The sequence below is a fragment of the Topomyia yanbarensis genome, chromosome 2 (assembly GCF_030247195.1).
Source record: "Topomyia yanbarensis strain Yona2022 chromosome 2, ASM3024719v1, whole genome shotgun sequence".
NCBI classification, from domain to species: domain Eukaryota; kingdom Metazoa; phylum Arthropoda; class Insecta; order Diptera; family Culicidae; genus Topomyia; species Topomyia yanbarensis.
This window is the reverse complement of record NC_080671.1, coordinates 191,621,905-191,639,347: the sequence shown is the minus strand read 5'-3', so window position 1 is coordinate 191,639,347 and position 17,443 is coordinate 191,621,905. Positions and strand designations below refer to the sequence as shown.

The 17,443-nt window shown below is 39.1% G+C and overlaps 1 protein-coding gene across 3 annotated transcripts in view; it reads left to right on the top strand.

Moving 5' to 3' along the window:
- LOC131682505 (uncharacterized) overlaps positions 1-17,443 on the top strand; it is a 32,966-nt gene that overhangs the window by 10,741 nt on the left and 4,782 nt on the right. For all 3 annotated transcript variants that reach the window (XM_058964023.1, XM_058964022.1, XM_058964024.1), the window contains 4 exons: positions 54-388; positions 11,540-11,711; positions 11,784-12,958; positions 13,018-13,269. In XM_058964023.1, the coding sequence (XP_058820006.1) occupies positions 54-388; positions 11,540-11,711; positions 11,784-12,958; positions 13,018-13,269 (1,934 nt within the window). The remainder of the gene's footprint in view (positions 1-53; positions 389-11,539; positions 11,712-11,783; positions 12,959-13,017; positions 13,270-17,443) is intronic.

Genomic DNA, 17,443 nt, shown 5'->3' with positions numbered 1-17,443 from the left:
ACAATATCATAAAACTTTAATCGAATATATTGTGTATTATTATTTTTCTTTAGTCCTTGAAAAAACTCTCCCATGCCAACGTGGTCAAGCTGAAGGAGGTGATTCGCGAGAACGACGTTCTCTATTTTGTGTTCGAGTATATGCAGGAGAACCTGTACCAGCTGATCAAGGATCGCGAAACTCACTTCCCGGAAGCAACGATAAGACTGATACTGCAGCAAATCCTTACGGGATTGGCATTCATGCACCGACACGGGTTCTTCCATCGGGATCTGAAGCCGGAGAATGTGTTGTGTAACGGGCCGGAGCTGGTGAAAATTGCTGATTTTGGGTTGGCTCGTGAAATTCGATCCCGGCCTCCTTACACGGACTACGTATCGACTCGTTGGTAAGTTTGACGGTAATAATATATGCAAATCGCTTCTATGGTAGTGGTTAATGGAAGAGAACTACGCACTTTATGTTGCTTTGGATATTTTTAGAGTGGTTCGCTGATTCGCTGCCACCTAACACACTAATGTCTAATATGTTGTGAGAAACTATGAACTTCTATTCTTTTATCGTGTTCACTTTGAGTGGGCCCTTGGGAATTTCGGCTTACTTATGGATTCAATATGTCTAGTAATGAGATTTTAATGACATGTTGAACTATATAAGTTAGGTTATTAAGTTATTTCGGAGAAAAAGCGAATGAGTTGGTATATCCCACCAATGAAAGTTTTTTTGTGACGTTCACTAATCAACTTTTGCGTTCCCATGATACTTTTCACAAAAAAATTGTCTCGAAAACTCAACGTAGAGGTTATGTATTTTTTACATAGAATGAGTATGCAAAGTTTGAAATAAATCGGTTAATTAGTTTTCGAAGGACAGTTAACACCGCAAATCATGTTTTTCCAGAGACGTTCTAAAAAAGCTTCTTCACCGAGTCGCTTGTCGATATTGTTGCATAGAAAAATTACAGAATGTTATTGAAATATTTTCTAATTTTTTTTCAGGCTAAACCCTTAACCCCCCCTTAAGCTATTGTAAAGAGAACCAATAATCTTTACGAGTAGTAGATCAAACTTCAATGTGAAATTACTGTCAGACTCGAATGTTGAGCATAGAATGATGTTGAAGAAATATTACTGCGATAGTTCTATTGCTAGAGTCTGTCTATTATACATACACAGGTTCCAAAAATATCACGATCGGGATGGTTGGTGGAAAGGATAAGGATTATTTTAAACTATACTAGGAGTGGGCGTAGCGTAGTTGGTACATCGATTGTCTTGTACGCAGCGCACCTGGGTTCGAGTCCCGACCCCGCACATAGGGTTAGAAATGTTTCATAAGCGATTTTTATAACCCGAAGAGGCGAATGACCTTCAGGTTAAAACCTCTATAATCGAAATAAAAAAAACTATACAGGAATCTAGAGGCAGTGTTCTTTCTGGGAAATCATCATGGCCAAGGGATAGTATAAAGGTTTGTGCATTGAGCCGGAGTCTCAAGGGTTGCAGGTTCGAATCCTACATCTAAGAGGGGGGGGGGGGGTATTTTTCACATAATTGCCTTCGTTTAACTCAACATTTTGACCTGTTTTCCCCGTTGGATACCATGAAAAAGGTCTTAAAAGGTATTGACACTTGCTTCAAACAAAATGAATGAATTGTTTAATTCGAACGGCGGGTTCGCTCCCGTCATACTTCTGTTAACTGGGCAAGGGATCAGAAATCGACAGTGTCCATTAGTCTGTCACCCACCTAGGTACGATAGGTAATGAACTAAGATCAGAAAACAGATGATACTAAAAAACTTGGGCCTTGGTATCTAACGGGGAAATTAAATAGATAAAATTTATTGGGGGGCAGTGGCGATTCTTTGTAATCTCTCTCTTTCTCTCTGGAGGCAGTCGTACGATCACTATCGCCAATGCGATAATCATGTATTCTCCCTGGGACCTCATCATATCCCAGGGATAACATAAGGGTTTGCGCATTGGGTCGGAGTCCCAAGGGTTGCAGCTTCGAATCCTGCCTCTGGGGGGATTTTTCCACATAATTGCATACGTTTATCTCACCATTTCGATCTGTTTTTCTCTTTGGATACCAACAAAAAGTCTTGAATAAGGCATTGGCACTTGGTGGCTGCTGTCCATTAGGAGATTGATAACAGTCTATTATCTTTCTCCGGACAAAACGAGCCTAGAGGCCATGTGGCATCCGGCGGGTTGAAGTATCTCAACCAAGAATTGATCCACTGGGTTCCCATGTCGTAAGAGGCGACTGAAAACAGGAGTCCTCAAGTCAAGGTATTTGTCCGTGACGAGGACTGAATGGATGGCAGGACTAAAATATGCCAGTCGCACACGGAGAGTCGTGGGTCCTTACCCTTGCTGTGTTACGCGAATCTCTGACAAAGTAGATGTTTGTTTTTTCGCAAATTGTGGGATTCAAATGATAGTCATGTCCCTAATACCCATTTCGTGGTTCGTTATAAGCAATTATAAGCCAACGTGTTAACTGGGCGAGGGCAAGATTCAAATGATGGTCATGTCCCTAATAACTAGTTGCTGTACAACAAGTGCTGCTGATGAAATGTGTACTGCTGTAATCGAGTATGGTTAGAGTAGCACAAATTAATCTTCAGCATGAACGTACAGCAACTATGAATCTATCCCGCCTCGTGCAGGAAGGAAAAGCTTCCATAGCTTTCGTTCAAGAACCATATTTCCATAAAGGAAATTTCTATGTTGGAATGTTACTTAACCCTAGCTAGCTTTCAAAAATGGCATGACAAATCCACGTGAAATGCCTCGTGCATGTATACTTGCGAATAGTGCTATTGACGCATGTCTTATATCCCTTCTCAAAACTCGCGATATTTGTGCTGTTACGGTAAATTTGATTGTTGACAATATAAATAAGAAATACGTCTATTGTTCGGCATATTTACCGAATAATGAACCATCACCTTCTGATGATTTCAAAAGAGTTGTATTATACTGATGGATTTCCCCTTATAATCGGCAGTGATACAAATGCCCACCACATAATTTGGGACAGCTCAGATATCAATTTGAGAGGCACCGAATTAATGAAATATTTCAGCAGTACAAATTTGCATATTCACAATACAGGAAACCTTCTCAATATTTGCACGAGCTGCCAGAGAAGAGGTGTTAGATCTGCTCTGACGGTATTACGCATGAGTTGGCAAACTGGTTCGTACCAAACGACCTTGAACTGTCGTTATCTGATCATAAGTACATCGTCTTTGATCATTTAAACGTCTTACTAGATATACATTACATATCGTAATCCCAAATCCACGAACTGGGACCTCTACGAAGAGGGCTTGGCGATTAGGTTTCATGGGTATCTTCCAACGATTGAATCTCCAAGTGAGTTGGATGAGGTTGTGGGTAAAATAAGCTTACTCATAGTAGCAGCATACCAAGAGGCTTGTCCGCTTCGAGTTATGCATGCTTCTAGAGGACCTTGGTGAATACCGCACTTGTTCGACTGCAAAAGTTAACTGATAATGGTGAATACTCGTCTGACGAAGATGTAGTACTCAACTGTCATTTTGACACACACTTTCCAGGATGTACGGAGCTATCACTGATGACTGCCCCTGAGTTCTTTTCAGGTAGTTCTAATTCTTGATTTTGGGGAAGTCTACTAACACCCTGTCACACAACGTTGTCTACAACATTGAAAAAGCTTTTTCACAAAAGCAATCAAGTTTAGGAGTTTTTCTCGATATTGAAGGTACTTTTGACAACGTGTCTTTCGAATCCATTTTGTAAGCAGCACGAGGTCATGGAGTACCTTCATATATCACGAACTGGATACACACAATGCACAGCAACCGATATCTGTGCTCATCGTTAAGACAAGTAGAGATAAGGAAACTGAGTGTCTGCGGATGTTCTCCAGATGGTGTGCTGTCACCACTTCTTTGGAACCTTGTCGCCAATGGTTTGTTGAGTAAACTTTATGAGCTTGGGTCTCCGACGTATGGTTTCGCCGATGATTATCACATAATGATCACCGGTATTTGCATTAACACACTTTTTGATTTGATGCAACAAGTCTTATATCATACTATGTTGCGTTTCGGCTTCGCCTCATCAGAAACCGACACTAACGTATTGTCGGAATAGATTAGCGCCGGCTTGACGCAAATCCCTTAAAACTAAAACACACTATGTGTTTCAATCAAATGACTGATCAAACGTGATGTCCCGTTAGAGCAGAAGTTCTGTTTATGCCGATGAGACACAAGTGAAGCCGAAACTTGTCTTGGCTTAGCTTGGTTTATACCAACAAATTTTCACCCTAGTGAGAAATTTTGGTTTTTACCAAATTTTCCTCCTTAGGGTGAAATATAGCAAAGTCTTATATGTTGTTGAGCAATGGTGTCTTCATGTTGGACTATCAATTAATCCAAATTAAACATCAATGGTGCTTTTTACACAACGAAGGATTACAACCGGAGCTCGTTCATTGCAATTCTTTAACTATGAAATTATTATCGCAGATCAAGTTAAGTATGTTGGGGTAATTCTTGATCAAAACTTAGTTGAACAGTTTGTTAGACCAATACTGGCATACGGGTGTCTTGTTTGGTGGCAGAAGCGAGAAGTCATGACAATCCAATCCAAGTTAAACCATCTTCAGAGGATGGTCTTGATGGCGATGACTGGTGCGTTCTCGACAACACCTACTGCTGCTCTAGAGGCACTCTAGATCATAAAACTTCTACATGTGTTTCTGAAACAAGAAGCACTTTCCTGTGCATACCGTCTTAAGGTTACTGGGCTCTGGAACAGTAACCCAATAGATCGTGCAACTAACCACACAAGGCTGTGGCTCCAAATGATTACTTGGTATGAGTGTACACTTGCTCCCAGTGACCTTACACTCACATGTAGTTTTTCTTTTAGAACTCTCAATGTGAGAATTCCTCTTCGCGAGGAATGGCTGTCTCGCTGGATGGAGCGACAACTTGAAGAATACGTAGTTTGTTATACTGACGGTTCCTTGTTGGAGGGCCGAGCCGGTGCTGGTGTCTATTGTCATTAAATGAGATTAAACCAATCTCATTCGCTTGGTAGATACTGTACCGTATTCCAAGCAGAAATCTTTGCGATTGTGGGGGGAAATTCCGGACGAATCATTAATCGCCCAGCACAGCTTGTGCAATAACGGTTTCTCCAGAATTTGTCTTCAAAGTGAATACTGACATATTGAGCCCTAATCATATGTTTGGCGAGAACGGTTTGAATAGTTATTTGTTATTTACTTATAAAGGTTTTAACTGTAAGGTTTGGGAATATTATACATTTCAAATTAATACAGTTAAAATTGGCAACTATTACGGCACACTGTTTGTTGTTATGCGTGATCTTGATTGGAGGGAATCGTTATTACAATTATTCACTTTACCGTATGCTGCTTTCGGCCTCACTCTCCATGCCATGGTTGCTAGAGCAGTTTTCATTGTCACTTTTGATTGTTTTTTGATGATCCTTGTGTTTTTGACTGACCTTGGTCTATAGGTAGGTGTACTGGATGTTGGCTTAGGGTTATCGATGGTTATCGTTTGGAAGAAAGTTTGTCGGTGTGTGTGTTGTAGTAGATCCATTTTTTAGCGATTTTGGCACATGGTCTACCGTAGTGTGCCATATGGTAGCGAACCTGGCACGAGGGCGTTTTCTTAGCGTGCATAGGATTCTTTGAGTGTAGATGAAGCTGATTTGCATTGGAAGGCCAAGTAAGATAAAATAGGTTGATGCAACTGCGTTCCAACCGCATGAATCCCGTTGAGAATGACGGGGACAAGTTTCTCCATGGTGTCATTCGTAACGGATTCCACTTCTCGTATTTAGACATAATTTTTCTCATATGCCGGAGCTGCTATGCGCTGCCAAATCATGTATGTGAATTTTAGTTTTATCCTTGTCCATACTATGCGAAAAACTATAAGGACAAGCGGAAAGTTGCATTTCTGATTTTTTTTACAGAAACCTTTAGTGTAATGATTTTGTGTGCAAAACGTTTCCATTCATTTGACATAAGTTGCTTTCTCATTTCCACTTTCATAAGTGAAATATCAATTGTTTTGACTCGAATAAAATAATTATAAGGACATGGTAGTTGCTCATGCATATTATCTCCATAAGTATCCAAAACATGTAAAATCATGTCCATGTAATTATATCATACAAATACATTGAATCTGTGTTCTGGTAGTGTAAATTAATTTCTGTTTTGCATATTTTTTCATGATTTCCGGAAAATGCGGCGATCAAACATTCTTTTGGAGTCTGAACGTGGCCAATTCATGCATGTCGCAAAAATAGGTTCATTAGTCGTGAAATTTCCAACAGAATTAATATAAGGAACGCAGTTGGAAAATGGGGTGAAAAGTCCATTAAGGAATCGGAGCATCTACCATTGGTTTCAGTATTAGCAAAACAACAAATTAGGCACTCAACAAACGCTTTCTCCAGGTGCTTTCAGGCGAGAATTCGATTTCTATGTAGCATCGATGGCAGCAATTTACATATTTAGTGTACATTGCACGAAATTTATCTTCGAAGTAATAATTTTTCGCGAATGAAACGAAATGTTATTTTACTAAATGTTTGTGTACACCACGAATATTTCGTCATTCGCACGATTTCATTTCGTTCGCCGATCAATATTTTCGTATATTTTTCATCTAATCTTTCAGAATCGATATTTGACAACTATTTTTTTATATTAGCATTTGGAATATCAAGGGGGTAAAAATTTATGCGGACTACCAAGGTGTTTTAAAAAATGGGAACGCTTACTGTGACCGGTCATATCTCAGAATTGAAATATGGCGTCTCCATATGGGTATTTTCAAAAATATAGACATAACTTCTGCGCAAGATGAGGCCTTTATATCTTGAAACTACACTAAATTTTGAGTCAGATTGATGATAAGTGACCCATGAGAGACCATCTCAAAAATTGGAAGATAAAGAAAGATAAATTACTGATATGACAAAGAGTTTCGCAATTGCTTTTATTTGATTAACGTAAATCATTGTTGCACAAAAAGTGCACATTTATAGTTTAGCATATTCATTCTTCTTTTCAAAAAACTAATCGGCCGTGTAGTGTTTGAGATATCGTCATTTTAAGTTCGAAGGTACGAACAATTCTGATGAATTGAATTGAATAGAAATTCTCAACATCAGAAAAGAAAAATAAAATAAATATTTACAAAAGAATTACAGGACATTCATTTTTGGGTTTTGTCACACGTCGTGCCACTACTGTGTGCTGACCACCTGTTCCGGTTGTAAAAACCCATCTAACAGGGAACCCCGATTCCATAGTGTCATACGACCTGTGCTATGGTTAAATTTGTTGAGGGGGTTTAAAATATTGTCAATGGAGAACGGAGTCTAGGAAGAGCCGGGCGAACGTTCGCTTTACGCACCGAAATTTTTACGCCGATGATCAGTATTATTTTGCCGAACCTGCCCAGAGCCGTGTGGTATCCGGCCTAGAACTGAACCAATGACGTAGGAGGCGACGCAACGCAGGAGTCCGTAAGTCAAGGTGTAGTGCCGAGGACTTGATGGCTGGAGGGTCTGAAATATGACAGTCGCGCACGGAGCATTTTGGGTTTTGCTCGTACTGTGTTATACGAATTTTTGACACAGTGGACCGTTGGCAACTATTCGCAAATCGTGGGAATCAAATGATCGTGTCTCATTTAAACACACGTCCCTATTTGCTTTGTGTTTTCTAGTTGTGCAATAAATGTTGGAAATGAAATGTACAGTTCTCTAATCAACAATGGTTAGAATAGCGCAAATCTATCTCCAGCGAGCCGTGCTTCCATAAAGCAAACTTCTATATTGGAAGATACTTAACACTGCATTCATTGAATATAGCAAGACAGGCCACGGTGTCTTTTTTTAACAACTTTATGCAAAAAAATTCAGTGTCTTTTTTTAACAACTTTATGCAAAAAAATTCAGCATCTCTGAATCTTCAGGATATGAAAGAATGGGCTTTCCCCTTTCATTTGAAATCAAAATCAAAATAATCCGTCGGGGGGGGGGGGGGGGGGGTCTAGAGCAACTTTTTTTTGAAGATTTTTTTCGTGAAAATATAGATTTTACAATGGAACTAGTTCATATTTCTGCCCCTAGATGGCGTTTTAGGCAATCGAACAACACTAAAAATGAGAATCTGATAGATTATTTAATTGTCTACAACTTTGTTACCAACTAAAAACCGATTTGAAATTATCCCGAAAAGTAGTTTAATATTTTAACGAATTCTAAGTCTAAGTTAGTTTCACAGAAGACCTAGTGGTTTGTTAATTCACAAGCACTTTTTTTATTTGCCAAATAGTTGTGTTTAGTTCAATAGTCAATTCAGCGGAGTTTGAGAGCTTGGAAAGTCATCTTTTAGCTGAAAATTATAATTCCCTGATACAGGGCACCATTCATATTTTTGGGATGAGAAGTTTTAGATAAGTGTTGACCAAACTAGTATGATATTAATATTCTTTTTCATGATGGTAAGTGATTCCTCCCGCAGAAACAGCCTTTTCAATTATGTATGCCATCTTTTTCATTTTTTCGATTGTTCTCAGGGATGACTGATAACTATTCTTACATGAATCTCCTACTCTGTTAGCATCTTCGTATAAAATTGACTTGTCCTAAACTTCAACCTTTATATTTGAACATACTCAATGAAACTTTTAACGCACCATTGCAATATTTCGCGGATTTCATTGCAACGCTTGGTTCAAAACGCTGATTATCCGTTTTCAAAATTAACTCAATGTGACAAACAGTGAACAAAAAACATTGAGTTTTTGGATCAAGATAATTTTTTTGGGATATATTCTAGGATTTTTATGTATATAAGGTTATTGTTGTACTCAAATCATATTTTGTTTTCAAAAGTAATACATATCGCATAATCTAGGATCAATTTAGTAACAATATCTCGCATAATTGATAGGCCGTAAAATCCAACTGCCACAATATGCTTTGCGGAGAAAATTGGTATAAATCATTTCACACTAGCCACTAATTTGGACAGTTACTGCTGTGGTTTGCGTTAAACTAGAAACGGTGTGTCCCAACATTTCGTCTTGAACGGAATTATAATATCTGACTTAAGCGATCATAACCTAAATTATACGATGTATGGTCCTTTCTAAAACACCCGTGTAACAAAACATAAATGTAAGCAAACCCCTTCGAACCTATCGGGAAAGATTACAAACCAAAAGCACAAATAGTTTTCTGACTCTGTCAAACATCCTAATTTTCAGAAGTTCAATTAGAATTGTCAACGTAATGAATCCCGTCTAATATTTTTTATGCCACTAAACCCAATTTTTTTTTTGTAATATAATAAGTGCGAGAAACATATTTCCAAACCACTAGGCCTCGTGTGAAACTATGTTAGATATAGCTTTGTTAAAATCTTAAACAACTTTTCCGGATGATTTCAGATCAATTTTTAGTGGTCAACAAACTTGTAGACAATTAAATTTTCTATACAATTCTCACTTTTAGTGTTGTTCGAATGTATAAAGCACCATCTAGGGACAGAAATGTGAACTATCTCCAGTAGTAAAACTTATATTGTTACGAAAAAAACTTCAAAAAAAGTTGCTCTGGACCCCCCGACGGATTATTTTGATCTTAGTTTCAAATGAAAGGGGAAAGCCCATTCTTTCATATTCCGAAGTTTCAGAGATGCTGAATTTTTTTGCATAAAATTGTTCTAATATATACACCGTGCAGGCATGACTAACCCACGCCTCGTGCTTGCAATCCTTCAAATAAGGCTTTTGACGCGTGTCTCATATCGGGGCTTACAACTCGCGATATCTGTTCAAACACACTTAAACTGATCTACCGCATAACGAGTCATCTCCTTTTGATGATTTCAAATGCATTGTATCATATTGTAGCAGAAATAAGCTTCCGTTCATTATGGGCAGCGATGCAAATGTGGGAAACAAACCAACTTTAGCGAGGTATGTGAGAGAGGAGGTGTTAGACATAACGCTTTGCTCCGAAATAATTTCGCAAGAGCTGGGAAATTGGCAGGTTCCAAATGAAACTGAACCGTCTTTATCCGATTGTAAATACCTATTTTTCGATTATCTTGATGTCACCCTCAATGTGTCAACATATCGTAATCCTAAATCTTTAAACTGGGACCTCTTTTTGGAAAACTTGGCGACTAAATGTCATGGATATTATCCCGCAATTAGTCAACTAGACGACAATTTTGATGACGTCGTGGATACAACAAACTCATTCATAGTAGCATCATACGAAGAAGCTTCGTACTGTCAGATCGATTAGGGGAATCCTTTGGTAGAGGAGCTGAGCTTGAAAGAATGAAGAAGGACATGAGAAGAGCTTGGAACCGGCGTCAACGTGATGACTCCAGGGTTTTCAGGTAGCCCGTAGTACATATAAGAAATGTCTTAGATCTGCAGAGCGGGCTGGCTGGCAAAACCTCAAACAAGAAGCACTACCATGTGCATACAGACTGCAGGTTACTGGGCTTTGGAACGGTAACCATGTTGATCTTATTACCAGTTATACACGCCTGTGTACACAAATAATTACATGATGTGAAGATATTTTTGCTCCCAGCGATATTACACTCACATGTAGTTTTCCTTACAGAATAATTCATGTGAAGATTCCCTCTCGAGAGGAATGGTTGTCTGGCTACATGGAGAAACAACAACAAACGTGACTTCTTACGCTGACGGTTCTCTGATGGCGGGACATGCTGGTGCTGGTGTTTACTATTGGGAAATGAGATTGGTGCAATCTCACTCGCTAGGTAGACACTGTATTGTATTTCAAGCAGAAATATTCGCGATTATTATCGGCCCTTCAACAGAGCTTCTCCGGCAAAGTTGTATAGTGCTGCTCCGATAGTCAGGCTGCTCAGACAAATCACGGTCTAAATTAGTGATGGCGTTCCGAACCCAAGTCCAAGAGCTAAGATTAAGTGAAGACCCATCTTCAGCACTATGTTGCGCGCACATCCTTTTCTGTTTCATTTCTTGTTAGAACGTGAAATGTGCAACGTAAACTAGGATACTGGGTGAAATACTAGCCCAGAAATGAAAATAATGAAGTCTAGTCTGAATCTTAAACTGAAATGTTTGCAAATACGCGGAACACCTACTTACGTTAACTACTACGGTAGTTAACTATTTCGAACAGCTCAATTTCGCTACTCCTGTCAAATACGACCTAATGTTCACTTCAGAAAGTGGTCAAAATGGTGTTTATCATTGCAACTGCAAAAATATGAGTGGAAATGTAATAGCTAACGCAAACAAACAATTATCTGCACGAGTTTCAATTCCACTGTTTGTCCAACTAATCAGGCACTCCCTTGTTTTGTTTTTCAACTAACTAACCCAGATTTATTGTATCGCGGATTTATTGTTTATTGTACCTAATTTATTGTCCTTCTCTTTTCGTGACTAACGCCAGGTATCGTGCACCGGAAGTGTTACTCCACTCCACCCGATACGGAAGTGCAATCGACCTGTGGGCGGTAGGCTGCATAGTTGCTGAACTTTATACATTTCGACCTCTTTTCCCAGGTTCCAGCGAAGTAGACCAGTTGTTCAAAATATGCTCCGTATTAGGAACTCCGGAAAAGGTAACTAACTGATTTTCGATAAGCTTCATTGTTACGAATGTGATGTGATAAGCAAGCATTGTATAATTTCAGAGTGACTGGCCCGACGGACACAAACTCGCTTCAACGATACAATTCCGCTTTCCAGAGTGTCCGAAAATTGCACTGGAGTCTTTGGTAACACGTGCTGGCTCCCCAGCGATTCATTTGTTGGAAGATTTTCTTCGTTGGGATCCGGAAAAGCGACCAACTGCGCAACAGTCGCTGAAATATCCCTACTTTGGTGCTATGAAACAGAAGAATTCGGCCGGTGTCGTGCCGAACGGGAACTCTCAGTTACCTCAGATACAGCAGAACAATAACGGTGTACCTAACGCAAGGATTTCTATAGTTGATGTTTCCCAGTTGGAAAATAGTGGAATCAATAAGAGATTTAGTATAAATCCAAACAATGTCAGTAGTGTGACTGTGAATAACAACAATAACAACAGCAACGGAAGTGTTTATAAATCTTTGAGTAATAGTGACCTAAATGAAATCAATTCTATTCTAAGCATGTCGCGAATTTCTCAGAATCCTCCAGTTGAAAAACATGTCTCATTGGATAACGGCAAAATAAATGGTAGTGCTAAAAGCAATAGTAAATTTCATAGTGGCATCAATTATAGTGTACTCAATGAAATGCTAAACAGCTATAATCTGGGCCTGAACGATAACCTTAATCGTGGCAACTATCATCAGGGTCGATTGGAGCGGAACAATAGTATCACAAAATCGATAACTGAACAAAGTGACAGTGGGGTGAACGACAATGGCAGTTCGGTGGTGAGCTACTCAATCGTTAAACCGCCAGTGGTAAAAATCGAGGAAAAGCCAGCGGAAGTGTCCGTACCACGTAAGGAAAAAGTGAACGAAATTTTTGTTACTAGGAACGGGGACAGTTTGGGCAAGCTTGGTGCTCATCGGGCAGTGGACAGTGACGATTCAAGTTACTTTAATAATGGATTCTTTTTGCACAAACAAAATGGAAACGTTAATAAAGCTGACAACGAAAAAAGTGCGTTCATGGAAAATTTTCTGAACGAATCGAAGGTTTATAATGCGTTCTCGAAGCAACCCGTGTTATTGTCCAGAAAAACGGATGAAGAGATTAAGGTGCACAAGTCGAAGAATCCTTCTATCAATCGAGGATTACGAAACCACTTCAGCCGAAGCTGGGAGCCTGTGAAAGGGGGCAGCTTCGAAGATGACCTGGAGGATATATTGGGGTATGGTTGATTGTTTCCAATCTGTATGAAATGTTAATATAAACCACTGCAAATTTTAGAAGCAGGATCAAATCAACGAAAAAAACTAATCCGGAATTCAAAGTGGAGGACATTTTCGGAGCGGTTTCGTTTTCCAAAGATTCCAGTACATCGAAATACCCGAACACGGTTCCATTTGCCAAGGGTGTGATGAAGAACGGCAATACGCTGACCGACATTTTCGACAATTCGGATTACACGAAACCATCACATTCCAGTGCGAATATTGCTCCAAGAAGAAAAAATCAGCAGGTGTTTGTGTCCAATAGCAGGTATGATTCGTTAAGTAGTAGTGATAAGTATCGCCTAATTATATTTGCTGATTTTGATATATTGGTTCCTATATTCAAGTTTATTTTTCGAACTTAAAATAGCAAGGTCAAATGGTTATTGAGGCGAATCAAAGTAGAAAATCAAACTCAACTAAAAATCGTGAAAGTGTAAAGATATTACATACTGGCCCAAAAAAGCGAATTTGGCAGGGAAAACAAAAAAGTAATACGATTTGAAATATTAAAACAATACGTGTCGCGTTTTTTCGTCAGCTGACGAGCTCCCAGCATGCGGATGCAATGATTGCAGCCACCTGACGACATAATTTCGCCGATCTTTTTCCGTCTCTGTACGTGGTCAGCCTTCCAATAGCGGAACGTTTGTTCATGCTCCGACTCTCCAATCACCACTGCCATGGAAGTACACGCCATTGCCGGTGATGTTGGGGCAGACCGCCTCTTGGTGTAAGTCGGTATCCTAACCATCTAACTGTTGCCACTGCAACACAGAATAGGGGAAAGTGGTCGGTTGCCGGCCGGCAGACATGAATATTACTTGTGTGTTATAAAAGCACGATCTTTTTGTGCCGATTGCTGAAGAAACAGACTCGAATGTTCTGTTCAACTACCAATATATTTTTTGAACGAGTAAAACTCTACTTGAAAGTTTTTTTTTATGATTTGATTGGTGTTATAGAAAGAAGTAAATCAATCGAAAAAACATGCGTATTGAATATTTATGATGTAAATTTATTCTATTTTGTGATTCAGCATTGAATGGCATCGAAATTTTGCCACATTTTTTTTTGTTCAGTTTTCAAAAGGGTTACTAAAATCGGTTGTCGGCACCCAAACATGGTCGGTTGTCGGCACCCCATTTTTTGTAGCAAATGCTGAGTTCTCAATAACCTAATCAATATGGGTGTTTTTGGAATGGGCTTTACGAATACATAGCAGAGATCGATCTTTGGCACCATTCTGAAAACCAGTAAAGCGACTTCCGGCTAAGCGTTTTACATTTGTATGAAAAAAGCCCATCTGGTCGTGTTTCTACCGCTAGGTAGCACTGTATATACCAGATTGTCACGAACAGAAAATTTGGTGGGGGAGCTGGGTTACCCTGTAGGGGGAGCCCTATGGCTACGTGCCAACGTGGATTTCTATCTGATTTGTCTGAAGCTTTTGTCAAAAAATGGATTACCTGAAGCTCACTCAATTGCAGTGAATGCGATCCGTCAGTGCATTAGCAGTGCGTAATATTCGCACCAGTTTTTCACATGCACATATTGTGGGTCTGATGAAGAATGATGTTCAAAATGCCTTTAATGGTTGTTAGAATGAATAAATTTCCTTTTCCTTTCGTATCTTGATGATTTTCATTCATATTTTTTCATTTTTAGTAAGTTTTCATAGGGTTCCGACAACCGACCACATTTTTCAAAATGGTAAAAAAATATTATTTTACTAAATTGTTAATAAATTTTTTCATGTTGACAGAATAAATTAAATTCATTCATAAATTATTAGCTAAAACCTCTAGCTTTCCATTGGTATGCTTGTTCCCATATATTGTTCAATTGGATTAATGTTGTGAGCCGAAAACAAAAGTGTGCCGACAACAGAACACATTCCCCTACTACTAGCTGCAGATCTAGGTTCTGCACAAATTTCAGGTGCATTGCAAGGACGTTACCGTTCATGATCTGAAGTTTGCAGGTTAACTTAAAAGAATAATGCAACTTCGGTATCCTGGCGCGCGATATTGCGCTTTTGCTTCGTCCATATGGCCTGCGTTAGGCCAAACCGAACTTAGCGCCAAAATTTTTTTCTGGTATTTTTTGCAGTAAAATTCATTTTTCGATAACTTATCATTAACATTGAAAGTTAAGGACTGTTATTTGCATTCGTTTGCTATTTGAGTGCTCAAAATATATAGATGTGGGTGTTTCTAGTGCTACATTTGATGCGATGTCGTTTTTGAGCATTCATTTCAAAATGGCTCTTGGTCCTCTTTAACTTAATACAGGCCATATTCAAGACCGACTCGCGTAGCAGCTGCCGATTAAGTGGTGAGTCCTCTAGCAATGATTCTCTTTTTTCTCTATGTATTAGCGACTAAGAGTCTGCCAATACTTTTTCATTGTTGTAGCGAGCGAGACTGTGAAGGAAAAGGGTTTAGAATAGTTTAAATATTCGTTAAACTTCATAAAAAAAATCCCTTCCACCCTGCTACGGCTCTGTTTGCATATTTTCAAATAAAGTTCAAAAACTAGATGTAGATGGGGCCTACTAGTTAGAATGTGATCTTGAAGCGTTGATTAGGATGTTTTCGTGGAGTTAAAGGTTTCAATGCTGGTTTTACAAAATAAGTCTCTTAAAACCGCTAATAAAACTAAAATTGTTTCTTGGGCAGTGTATTCCACTGCACTTTGGTTACTATGACATTATTAAGCCATTGGTCTTTCTCTACATCGTTTAACCTGCCACCAAAAAAAGACTTCATAGGGCGCTTTCTTTTCTGTCTTCTTTGGCAGCAGAATGGCATAAGTATTAGTTAACACAACCCTGGCCAATGGTCACGCCGGACAACAATTTGTTCAGTTCTTCGTTATTGCGAATGATTAGCTACAGATAACGGAGGATGCTTCTGGTCTTATTGTTATCATGGGCATTTTTGCTTCAATATTTCTGAGGCAAGATATTCCATCACTGCTGTCAAGTAGACAGGTGCTCCTGCATCTACACGCTCGGTGTAGTGGCCCTTTCTCAGCAAACGATGGAATCGGCCGTCAGGAAACTGGAGACCGGTACAAACCGAGCGGGATTTCGTCACTCATCGGCACGACATCCGGTTTTGTACTCAGTTCAGCTTACGTTCGAAGCTAAAGAAGTTCATCGGTCATCGACGGGAAAGAAAACCAACGCCCGCGTCCCTCGCACACTACCCTTTGACCACAGTGTGTGCTGCACCCGGCTCAGTTCACGTTCAACGTGAAAGGAACCGGTCATCAAGCGAAAAATGTTTCCTTCCATCGTTAACGAGGTGGAGCTTTGAACGTAAATCTGTCTGGCTCGCTTGTAGTCGAACGGTTCGGACCAATCATAGCACAGATAGTAACTGTTTTCACAACATCCATCATTTCCGTTATTTTCAGGATTGTACATTCTACGGAATAAGTTACAAAATTGTTGTACATATTTCCTATCAGATAGCGCAAAAATCTATATTTTCATTCAGTACAACGGCAAATATTCACGTTAGAAAAATCTGGTGTTCCTGCCGAAAATTTTGAATCGGGGCCCCTATATGGAAATATGTATTCTACTTCAAAACTTCGAGTCAAGTAACGGCACGTTCTGAGGTGGTTCAGTTTATACATTATTTCGACAGTTTGATAATATAAAACATAAAATTCTCAAACTAGAACTTTCTCTCCCTAGCAGCAGTTTATAGTTCATGCTACGTAATGTCTTAAGCGTTAGTGGACGCAACATTATTTTGCCACATTTATCAAGTTTGAATATCTGTGCTTCTATATGTATTTAAACATATTTCTTACCATGTTTGATATTAAGCAACAAATAGAACGACGGTGTATACTAATTAGAATTTTAAAACAAAGTTGTTCGAAATTAGAAAACAAAACAATGTATAAATGTGTCTCGCGCACAAAATACATGCGCCTGAAATTCTCGACGCACAACAATTTCACTTTTTTATTGAGATTAGGATAATAATTAGATTTTTTTTAAAAATTGAAACTATTTTTTATATTGATACTAAGGGGAGTACATTTTGACACATCTAAGTTTTAAAACAAGGAATTCAAAATATTTCTAAGGACTAGATATAAAATTTATAATTTTGCACAAGAGCTATCATTTGATTAACCATTAACCAGGCCAAAGAGATTCGTTTAACGGATATCTGTCGCTAAAACTCTAAGCACACGACCAGACAACATGTTTAATGTCGCGATAACCGTCATCACAAGCGCAGAGACCTCTCTCCACGACCCCAATACGTCGGAGATGCGCATTCAACGTATAATGAATGATTCCGACAAGAAAGACGGAAGAACTCGTTGAACCTGCGCGATCTTTCATAAATATCATCTTCTAATGTCTAAGTGTCCACCTTCTCATTACCATTCTAATCTAAGTGTCCGTCGTC